General features: G+C 37.6%; 2 protein-coding genes across 2 annotated transcripts in view; one reads left to right on the top strand and one right to left on the bottom strand.

Annotated features, from left to right (window-relative positions):
- The window catches only part of HERC2 (E3 ubiquitin-protein ligase HERC2), a 109,473-nt gene extending 108,272 nt beyond the window's left edge, over positions 1-1,201 (bottom strand). Inside the window, exons 1-2 of the mRNA XM_088269954.1 lie at positions 1,069-1,201; positions 593-802 (exon numbers count right to left, since the gene is read on the bottom strand). Of these exons, the coding sequence (XP_088126080.1) occupies positions 593-802 (210 nt within the window). The 5' untranslated portion in view covers positions 1,069-1,201. The remainder of the gene's footprint in view (positions 1-592; positions 803-1,068) is intronic.
- Positions 1,202-2,478: 1,277 nt separating this feature from the next.
- LOC148303459 (uncharacterized) lies at positions 2,479-7,443 on the top strand. The gene is made up of 2 exons (XM_088269953.1): positions 2,479-4,039; positions 5,841-7,443. Exons 1-2 carry the CDS (start codon positions 2,606-2,608, stop codon positions 7,311-7,313), a joined length of 2,907 nt encoding a protein of 968 aa, XP_088126079.1. The 5' UTR covers positions 2,479-2,605; the 3' UTR covers positions 7,314-7,443.
- The last annotated feature ends 4,709 nt before the right edge of the window (positions 7,444-12,152 follow it).

Below are 12,152 nucleotides of genomic sequence, written 5' to 3'. Positions count from 1 at the left end.
GATGGAAGTCTGACCATACTAGGGCTAACGGCCTGGCGCCTGGCTGGCTCAAGTGATCACGTTATACACTTGTGTAATGTCACCACTTTGCGTATTATTGAACACCATATTGCATTCAATTTTGAGTGATGTATGTTTGGACTGTTGTTGGATTCCTGTCATATAATAGTTGTAATTTCGATACATTTGGAATTTTGGCTGATAATACTGCCATCAATTCAGAATTTGTAAAGTATATAGCTTTTTCTGATTAGGCATTTTTACTACTACTACCATCACCCCATATCTCCATAGGGGTAGGCTGAGAGGATGAAACGCCACATTCTTCTATCCTGACATACACTCCTCACCTCTTTCACATATGGATATTTGGACATCTAGTCATATATGCCCTCCGATTACGCAGACTTTTGACACCACCAGATTTTAGGTTCTAATTGATCTGATCGTGCCAAGTATTTTATGGCCATCCTCGTGCTGTTCTCCCGCTCACATTCGCCACATTATCCATTCGCTCCACACGTCCATACGCTCCACCTTTGGCATTTTATATTATATTTAATTATTTTTGAACATTGAGTATTTATCTTACTTTGAGGCCGCAGTAGAAGAAGCCGTTGGGGGCCCGCCTCGTCACCACTCCGGCCCCGTTGGGCACCCCGAGGCGCGGACAGGCCGCGAGCGCCCAGCTCCACTGCGCCGCCAGCGCGGGCTTGCGGAGCGCCTGCAGCGGCGCCACGCTCGCCCACGGCGGAGCCCCGGGGGGCGCGTATGCGCCGCTCTCATCCTCCTCATCAGACATCTAGAACCCACCGGAAATTCACTAAATACTGCGCAAAAATTCAATATTTCGTGACATATTTTTCACGCAAAAAAACATAAATAATTCAATTACGGATGAAACCGCTCGATTTATACCTTTAAATATGGTAATATTTACTATTTTATAGCACCCGGTTGCTCGGCGAGGCACCGTCGGCCTAGCAACTCGTTTAATATTTAGCTCGTATTAGCATAATTGAATTACTTTGTTTAGTATTGTCAATAGCAATTAAATGTTCATATTACCTGATGCTCAGTATATTGAACAATTCGAGTTATAGTAAAGGTTCAATTCATTTCTCATGAAAATTCTGCATCTGAAGGGATTTTCCGCGAGGAAAATAGGGGTGTTCAAACGTCAAACAAATTTTTATTTACTGGCACTGCCTTCTATATCCTTCTGTCAAATTGGTTATTTTATATTATGAATACCTAGTTAGGTACCTACTTAATAAATATAGGCGGCTCCAAAGGCGGCTCTCGACTTTTTTTTTGGTTCGTGAAAATATGTGTGAAAGTAGAGGTCATGTAAAAATAAAATACCAAAAAGATGAGTATTATCAGTTTTATATTTATTTATTAATCACATATAAAAATACAAAATATGATTAGGAAAGAATAAGGGCTCAGAAATCTTTTTTATGCCATCTTCATTCCGTGTCTTTTTCGATTGCTCTACGTATATAAGATAAACTTTCTGTATTGGGATCACATTCGTCCTTGATAAATTTCATGAAATTGCATGAAAGCTTCGTTCATATTTCTTTTACAGTCAAAATATTTACGATTTACACCTCTTTTTCGCCTTCATATCCTATCTTATTTGCATATTGTTGTTCAATCAGGTATTTATTGAACAAAGGCTCCAAATGAAATTTGATTAATTTACTAACATATTTGTTGTTGACGTTCAAGTTTACTTTATCATCATTGAAATTATTTAATGTGTGATATTTTCCTGAGATTTTTCAGGTTTTAGATGAACGCGGATCATTTTTGGGCATAATTTTATCCAAAATAGTCAATGTAGAGTCCTTTTTTTTGTAATTTGCGTGCCGTACATTCTAATTTCTTCAAAAACATTTTAGTGAAAGCCCACCTTCTCTTTCAATTGTTTTGATGGATTACCGCTCTTATATATTATTATATAATAATGTTTAATTGTAGCAACAACTGTGTTGGCAAATAGCAAATTGTGCAAATATCGAGGGCCGCCTACATGGGTACTTAGATAGTATATACCTGAGTCCTGCCCTACATCTTAGTCATGCTTCAGCCCAAGAAAACCGAAAAGTCGTAATTATACGGCGGCCCTACCTCCACATCCACTTTCCCCCCTTCAGATTTAGCCGATTGACGACGATTTTCATTAATATTTTTTTATCTATCATTTTCATTTTCATAGCATATTCCACATCTGCCTTTGAGCTAGTATTTTACGAAAATGGTGCAATATGAATTATCGAAAATTATTATTAGGTGTTACCTACCCATTCCCTAATTCGTCAGTCAAGAAAATATGTTTCAATTCCCTATGGTTAGTAAGCATTGTTTATTGTTGCGTTTGACGTTTGACAGCTCTCTGCTTTGACAGTTCGACTGGGTCGATCAATTTTGATGTTTTTGGGATGTGTTTTTTTATGTATTATGTATAAATGATACCGCCCTGTTTTTTCGAAATTAAAGATAACAATCCGATACTTTTATCAGTCATTTTCGTGTCTAATATTTCATATTATGTAATATAATTTATGAAATCTTATGGTATTATAAAATTATCATCATGGATACCAAAGTAGATGTTTCGGTTAATCGGACGATCGAAATAGATTTAATGAACATTTTCTTAAATAATACAGAAAAATTGCAATCTATATGTCGCATCTGTTTATCAGAAAGCATCGAGCAATCAAAATGTCTGTACGACATTGAGGAAACTATATCTTTCGCCGAAATGGTGATGCTGTGTTCGAGGGTCGAGATTAAGAATCACGATGGCCTACCTGAAATCATTTGTCATCAGTGTTTGGGAGATCTGGAGACGGCCAACAGCTTTCGGATTAAATGCGAGAATTCCGATCTACTCTTGAAGAAATTTTATTCAGACGCTTTCTCCATCAAAGATGTGAAGGAAACGGTAGAAGATGAATCCTTGGAGGGGGTCGTTAAAGAAGAAATATTACTAGAGCAGACGGTCAAATCCGAAGATGAAGATTATTTTGATGATGAAACGGGAACTCAATCTCCTATTGAATTTTCATTAGCAGAAATCATAAAATCAAAGAAAACTTCTAAGAAAAAAAAGAAAATCGACATGATGTTAAATTTTGAAAGCGAAACAGAGATTTCCGAAGCTAAAGAAGAAAAGTTGGGTAAAGTTGTTTGCAACGAATGCGGTAAGCCAATTTCTAATAGATACTCTCTTATCAAGCACATGAAGGCCATGCACGGAGAGGATAGAAAGCGAAGGGTCGGCACTGTGACAGGCTACGGTCCCACCAAGCGCTACCACTGTCCCGAGTGTCCCTACCTCACCCCGCGTCGCCACAACCTGATGTCGCACCTCAACACGCACTCCGGCGCCAAGCCCTTCGTGTGCCAGGTCTGCGGGCTCAGCTACACGCAGCGCGGGAGCCTCATCAGCCACACGCGCACCGCCCACAGCGACAAGACCTACTACACGTGCCCGGAATGCGGCAAGCAATTCAAGGTCAAGGCCAGATACGAGCGGCACAAAGTCGTACATTCCACAGTAAAAAAATTCCCCTGCACTCGATGCGAAAAGTTTTTTAAAACCAGCTACAGTCTCAACCAACACACAAACCGGCACTTGAATATAAGAAATTATAACTGCGATATATGTGGTATGACATTTGTAACGCGCGCGGAGCTAACAAACCATCTGAAGCAGCATAATCCAATCAAAAACCTGGAATGTAACATTTGCAAGTTTCGTACGCGCTTGAAGTCCGTGCTGAAAATGCACATCAAGCGCCACACGGGCAACAGAGAGTTCACGTGTGATGTTTGCGACTTCACGGCGTACTATCGCGGAGGCATCAAGAGACACATGCGAACGCACACCAAGGAGAAGAACTACCACTGTCCGGTGTGCGAAGTTAAGTTTGCGCAAAGTTCCAGCGTCAACATGCACATGCGACGGTTACACGGAATCAAATACAGAGTTCAGGACCACAAGGATAGACGATTTGTCAAATAAGTTACTTAATAAACCACCTTCTCTCTCAATTGTTGTTTGATTTTGAAATTAATGCATCTCATCAATTAGCCCTTTTTTTTTAATTACCTAACGTCCAAGTGACTCTGAAATCTAGCTACGGCTTATGCAACACCGTTTATCATGTCCCTACTCAGGCTTCAACTTTAAAAGTTTCATAGCCTATGCCTACTTGTGAGTGGATTTACTCTTTATGTTTAAAGTTACTATAATTTTATGTAATTTATGAGTGAAAATTCTAGGCAAAAACACTTGCTATCTCGCTAGAGGCATGTGTTTATACATTTCATTGATTCTAAGCATTGATTCTTAGCAGTGAAGTTACTTAGGTGTATGATTTTAGTTCTTGATTTTACTCAGGTAGTGAATTTACTTGTTTATTCTTATATCTATGTACATACTTACATATCTATAAAATACTTACATTGCGCCTAGGAAGGCAACACGCTTAACTTAATATTACACTTAGCTATCTTATGATTAAGTAGCGTCTGTGTGCGGGCGGCTGGAATGGGCGGGCTCGTCAAGGGGGGCGGCAGGTCCAAGTGTGTTGGTGATCATCAATTAGCCCGCCAACGTACAGGCCTTTTATACTAGAAGTTTTAATCCCTAGGTCTGACAAAAATCTAATATTAAATTTTAAAAGTGTATTTTTGTTTTTGTTTATCTAGAGCCCCCAAAGTCTTGTCTGCAAGTGAAATAGGATGGGAAAAATAGAAAAAAATGTATTAACTGAACAAAAATGTTCATGTTCATTTGTTCAACAGCGTAAATCTCCAATAACTAATCATCAATTGCTAAATGTTGACACATTATTGCATTTGAAAATGAGTGTTTTTAATAAATGAATAAATACAAATGTAACAGGTGACAGAAAGACTGTACTTATTTTTCAAACAGCATTTTTACCGCAACTTTAGTGCCATCTGTCCAATGTAACAACAAACATACGCAATACTAAAAATTGCTGATGGTGTACAGCATGCTTCTTGAGAGCTGCTATCATAAATGTCATTTTCAGGGTTTACTATTACATTCTTGTAGCATAATTTTTTAATGTTTTTGTGAAATTATACGTATTTAAAATGAGCGAGTGTTTTTGGCTAGAATTTTCACTCATGAATCACATGAAATTATAGTAACTTTACAAAAAGAGTAAATCCACTAGGCTATAAAACTTAAAAGTTGAAGCCTGAGTAGGATCATGATAAGCCGTAGCTAGCTTTCAGAGTTACTTGGACGCTAGGTAATTAATAAAAAGTGTCCTTTCTATTTTCTTTCATTCTTCCATTCACAGCAATGTGTGGCCGGATACTGCTAGTTACAAATAAAAATATATGAATTCAAAGTTGATTCGTATATTTTATTTTGTATTTCATCAGGGGAGCATCTGAATACTGAATTGCATAAGAAATGAGCTCTAAATATATATTTAAATATATTTTTATTCCAATTTTTTTACAGATTCAAAATTCGCGGTTTGGCAATTGTCTGTGACCAATAACAAAAGAAATTCCTTTTCTATGGTCAACTTTATATATTGTTTATGGTATGTTTACTTTATTTTTCGTTGTTTATGTTTTATTTTGACGTTTGCTTTCGGTTGTGTGTTGATTACATACATCGCTAAAATTCAGAAAATTTATATCTATTTCTCATGTTGTAATAACATGTCTACTTATAGGAAATAACAACTGAAATAGGTGTAACGTATTTCCACTGTATCGATGCGCGTTTCGTTTTTCCGGAATCGTTAACCGAGTTGGTTATATAAAAAAAAATGATGCGTGAATTAGATTTTCTAACCAGAAACTCTCACAAATTGAATGATCTGTGTAGAATATGTCTGTCGGAGAATTCCCTGAATTCCACGTCGTTGTTCGAAGTACGCAATTCTATATCTATATCCGAGAGAGTCATGCTTTGCGCTAGAATCGAAATCAAGCACGAGGATGGATTTCCCGGGTTTATTTGCGAACAGTGCGCCACAGAACTGGATACTGCCGACCATTTTAGAATCAAATGCGAGAACTCTGACTCGCTTTTGAGAAAATTTCACGTAAAATTTGGATTAGTTCCCAAGTCCGAATTGAAAGACTCAAGTGAGGATTCTCACGGGGATGGAGCGTCAGAAGAGACTTGGAACGAAATCAAAGAAGAAAATATAGCCGTCGATTCGGATGATGCGCCCGTTAGTCTCGAAGAACAATACGAACCTCCCAAGAAAGTCGCTAAAATCAAAAGACATAAAAAAGTTAAAACGGCCAAGCCGATACAAATGGAATTAGAACTCAATAGCGAAACGGATGTTACAGTTAAAAAAGAAGATATAGATGATGAATTATTATTTGATAGGCGAGTTAATGGTTGCAAGGACGAACAGGGGGAAGATAATACGGGCAATACGAGAAAGAAATTTACGTGTCATTTATGCGGTAAGCCGTTAAGTAGCAAGTCCTCGGTGGAGCAGCACATCCTGCGCATGCACCGGGAGGACGGCAGCCGGCCCAGCAACGTGACCGGCTTCGGGGCCGAGCGGCGCTTCCACTGCGCCGAGTGTCCCTACAGCACCAAGCACAGCCAGAGCCTCAAGTACCACGCCTCCGTGCACTCGGGCGCGCGGCCCTACGCCTGCCCGCAGTGCCCGCGCACCTTCACGCAGCCCGGCAGCCTGTCCTGCCACCTCAAGACGCACAGCGCCAAGATGTACTTCACCTGCGCCCAGTGCGGGAAGCAGTTCAAGTACAAGGAGACCTACGAAACGCACAAGAGCGTGCACTCGGAACTGCGCAAGTTCACTTGCAGCATATGCAACAAGGGGCTCAAGTCCCGCAAGACCCTGGAAGGCCACATGAACCGCCACTACAACATCCGCAACTTCAGCTGCGAGACCTGCGGGAAGACCTTCGTGACGCGCGTGGAGCTGGTCAACCACTCCCGCCAGCACACGGCCGAGAAGAACTTCAAGTGCAACTACTGCCAGTTCAGCACCTACCTCAAGAAGGGGCTGGACTCGCACCTCAAGCGGCACAGCGGCGAGCGGCCGTTCAAGTGCGACACGTGCGGCATGGCGTGCTACACGCGCGGGGAGCTCAAGTGCCACATGAGGAAGCACACCAAGGAGAAGAACTACGCGTGTCCCGTGTGCGAGCTGCGCTTCATACACAGCTCCAGCGTCAACAAGCACATGCTCAAGACGCACGGAATCAAATATCGGAGAAACGATAGCCTGGATAGAAGAATCATCAAATAACAGAAATGGTCTACCTTAAAAATGTCATATGATACTTAAAACTAAAATAATTGTAAGCAATTAGTGACTGAAAATTTCCAGTGCATTTTTTATAAATATTTTTAGCATTTTGTAATTTATACACAAAAATTAGCAAAATTTTCTAATTTTTTTTTATAGCTACCAAATTTTTGAATGGGAGATTTTCACAAGTTTTTTGTTCCCAGATGTTTCATCACTAGAACTGGTCAAGTTGACAGTATCAACCTTCTTCTTTTTCTGCTTTAATCAGGACTGTGTTCTCCTGGAAGGTGGATCTTCCTGGAAGTCTGCTGCTATCCTCCCCACTCAATTTGAACTTGCTCTCCCCACATCTCTCTAAAAGCGTCTTGCTCTTCCTCGTCAGTAAGAATCTATTACATCGAAGATGTTGTACTATGGGGAAGTATCAACCCTAAGAACATGACCCTAACCAAGAGGTCAAGAGCAGTTACGACTTGAAGCTTGAAGGTTTAGGTTAAATTTTGTCATTTCTCCCAGTTGTAGTATACCCTGTTGTTGTAGCCAGGTGGACAGTGTAAACAATATATGTAATTTTTGCAGTCTTCAGATGAATTTTAAGATTTCATTAATTGATTCGGCAGTCACTTTGTGGTAAAATCTGTCCATTTCTAATTAATGTTTTACTTAGTTTACGGTGTTTAAAAATGATGTGGAATGCATGGAAACACGTGTCACAGTAGATTTTAAGAAATAGTGGTACATATTTACTAAGTAAAATATTAATTAAAAATTAATTTTAAGATGTTAATTTTCTTTTAATTACATGTCCATCTTGTCTAAGCTACCGCGAATGCCTATATGAAAACTTATTATCCCATGCTCCAAATAACTAATGTTAACACACATTATGGTAGGGCGGTTTTTTCATCAACTTCTTCTGTGTGTGTCATGTCAGGTCCCCCTGACGTCGACCATCATTGAAAGTAATTGTTCTTGTCTCGGGCAGTTCTAAACAGCGCCTCGATGGCCCTCATCCCCGTCCAATGTCGTACATTCCGGAGCCAGGAGATCTGTCTTCGACCCTCTATTTTGCCTTTTATGATTAGGTACAATAGCTCGTACTTGTCTCCTCTCAGCACATGCCCCAGATAGGACACCTTCCAGACCTTGATATCAGTCAGCAACTGTCTCCCTGCTCTTTCTCTTTGGAGCACATCTAACACAAATATTTGAAAAAAAGCGTTTCTGAAAGAGATAATTGTGTAATTATACAATAACATATGTAAATATATAATAATAAGTGATGGACATATGTGAAATGTTAGGAAAGGCCATGTTTTGTGATATTTTCATACCTTGTTATGTAACGTACGCTGTATTGGTGGCATATTTAATGCGTAGGTTAAAAACCCCAGTTGTTAAGCAGATTGATACTCAATATTGATTTACAACTAAACCATTTATACCAATATAAATTAATTTTTATTATTTTAAGTTAATGTTTTATTCATTTTAAACTATTTCTTTTTAAAAATGTTTTTTCAACTTTTAAGAAAAACTGTAAGTGACATTATTTATACTAGAAGTTGTCCTCTAAGACATTTCGGAGTATAACAATTATAATGCTAGGGTTTAAACATTTTTATTTAGCTGTCTCTTCTCATAATCTTTATCTGCACCTAATGGTGCATGGGGCACTGCACTGATGCGATCTTATTTTTATTGTTAATTTACCCTGTTGGATTTTGTAATTTTATATTGCTGTTTCAATAGCCAATTACATATGTATATTTATGTAATTTTTTAGTTAATAACTGGTCTTGCTCCCGTCCCATACAATCTCAATTATTGTTTAATTACCATTTTATACAACTCATTGTATAAGAAATACATTCAAATTTTTGACAAAAAAATCTATTTTTTGTATTAAGTGATTAATCATCACGCCGCTTCACCGCATGGGTAGGCAGAGAGAATAACGAATGTCATCATTTGATAATGCCATAACTAGGCGAAACAATTGTCACAATATAATTTTTTTATGTGTTTTTGTTAATAAAATACAACTTAGTAGACTCAAAAAAATCTATGTTTGATTTAAAATTAATACATAAAAGAGAGAATATAATGTCACACCACTCTGTCTTTGCAAACAATCTTTTCCTCTTCCACATTCACACATCTCCTCATACATACCTACCGATTATTCCAACAACATTAACTTTTTACCAAATTTTATTAGTGTTCTTCATTGTTTCATACATTCAAACTATCTCAACACACCTTTCTTAATTTTATCGATGATGCTTAACTCAGCCATGCATTCTTTCCTCATTTCACCATTCGAACAACGCATCAATCAATTATCAAACCATGCATTCTTTCAGTGTCTTTCGCTGACAACAGAGAAGGAGAACTTTATAAGTAACTTAACACGGGCAGGAATCCAACTCTCCACCCTTCTTTCTGAACCTAATTCTAGAATTGCGGGCATAATTTCTAAAATGATAAATCTAAACGCATTTGAACTATGAAATTTTGTATTGTTATTATTATTTTCTATTCTCTTTTTGTTTGTAAATAAAAATAATACTTGACGCTGGCAGAAACATCCTTTCACTGGATGACTGAAAAATAGATATTTTTTAAAAATAAAATAAAATAAAACTTATCATAAATCATTTTCACAGTGAAGCGCCTTTGAGGTATTTTTTTACGATAATGGCGCTATATAAGTTATCCAAATTTATTATTATTATTATTATTTTGCTGCACATTTGTCTGAGAGATGGCATTTCAAGTGTATTCGGTCTACTTTCATCCTTCTTTAGCAAACTCCATGCCTACTCCCATACATTAGCTGTAACTGGCTGGGTAAGAATATTTCCAAATAAAAGTCAGACACTTAAATTATATATTTTTATTGTTGTAGATCTTATATAAACAGTTGCAGATGGATAACGTTTACAATTGTGGAAAAGATTTATCACAAAATTTAAAGTTGAATAACTTGAGAGTAACCGAGGTAAAGTTGAATAATTTGAGATAATGTCGTCCCCATTTAGGCATAAGTCACCGACTCTAAAAATGGCAGTTGGTCTCGGAAAAAATAATCTGGACAGAACCAAATTGAACCAGAAAAATTGTGGATTTGACCAACATAAGATTGTAATTTTAATATTTCATACATGTCTGTTATTTAGATGAAGATATAAAAAACCATAATGACAATTATGATTTAGTGTATCCCAGCAAAATATAACTTCAGCGCCGAGATACAAACTCGGCTTCTCTGATGTCAGGTCACCAGTTGCCAGTTTATCCCGAGCATGACTCGGGCAAGGAGTTTGTCTTGCATTGACGAGTCCGAGTGCTGCTCGGGCAAATCGTATTCCACTACTTGGTGATATTGATTTGCCCGACCCAAATATATTTATGTATTTGTTTTTATTGACTAACCCGAGTAGTGTTCGGGTAGTCTTCGAGTTGTTTTGTGATGATTTCCTGCACCGACCAATTTTCTCGCCAAAATTCGACTGTCAACACTTGCAGACACTTGCTGTAAATATCTATCCTCGGAGAAAAAAATAGTTATTTTTCTTGTGACATAATACCTACAATCTGAATGATAGGAATACCTACAATCTGAATCAAGTACTTGTGATATTTATAAATATTTTAAATTTATAAGCTAAGTATACTAGTTGTTACACATTCCAGGGAAAGGGTTCATCAACTAATTCTCTGTTTCCACAAGTCTCTACGAAACATCCAACAACAAAAAATATAAATAAATACAAAAATACCCTAGAATACTCATAATAATTAATCACGCTTTTAAAAATAAAGTATGTAATCTTAAATCAATAATAATACATATTATAATTTATTTACAACACCGACCGACGAGGATAGTTATTTAGAGAATATCGTATTTTATAATTATGTACAGTAAGACCCCGCTTGACGCTGCTTCAATATCACTCGGTAGCATTGGGTATCCCCCAAACTCACACAATTGAGTAGTCCACTTGCAAACCACGTTATATTGAAAAATTAGAAAAATAGTTAAAAATATTTACGTCCCTGTTTAACATAATCTGCCAAAACTCATTGAGTTAGGAACAAAATAGAATAGAAAAATCAATACTCTTGCAAAACTCGCTATGCCACGATTGGCACTGTCGATACAGTTCACTTTAAAAACTCTCTCAAAAAAGCTCAAATGGGTAGAAGATTTAATCTTCTACCCATTGCCACCATTGACTAAAAAATTTAATTTTTTAACATAAAGCAGTTCGCGAGTGGACTACTTAATTTTCTTGCTTTGATACTTACACGCAGTCATGTGTCTCATAACTTTATAGAATATGATTTAAATTTGAGGTGACATCATTTAATGCTGTAAGCAGAGTCTTACTTTGCTACAAAAAAATCGTTGACAACATTTCTAACCATTATTTAGTCGCATGATGTCATTTGAACAACTGTTGACAGAACTCGTTACACGGCATTCCGGAATGATTTTATAGCGCAGTTAATGAATAACTCTAGCTAACAAATAACAATTGGTTAGTTACAACATATCTTTCATTTACTGCAGCAAGGATTTATATAGTTAAGAAAATACAAAGTCATACAAAACACAATTTTATCTCTAGAGAGACTGGGGTTAACCCTGGATAACTAAACATTCGTCCAGGCGACGACGCCCTTCTGGGTGCAAGTCAAGTGCACTTACTTCCCTGCACCCCGCACCCGCCAGGCTTTGTTTACGGAATACTGATTTATTGTTAAATGTCTCTTACATTCATTCCTAATAAACCAAACTTAAGTGTCACGTAACCAGTTACTATT

This window comes from Brachycentrus maculatus, unplaced genomic scaffold (genome assembly GCF_059751285.1).
Source record: "Brachycentrus maculatus isolate JH-2025_06_01 unplaced genomic scaffold, ASM5975128v1 h1tg000368l, whole genome shotgun sequence".
Taxonomy (NCBI): domain Eukaryota; kingdom Metazoa; phylum Arthropoda; class Insecta; order Trichoptera; family Brachycentridae; genus Brachycentrus; species Brachycentrus maculatus.
Note: the sequence above shows the minus strand (reverse complement) of the source record. Positions and strands in the feature narration are given on the sequence as shown.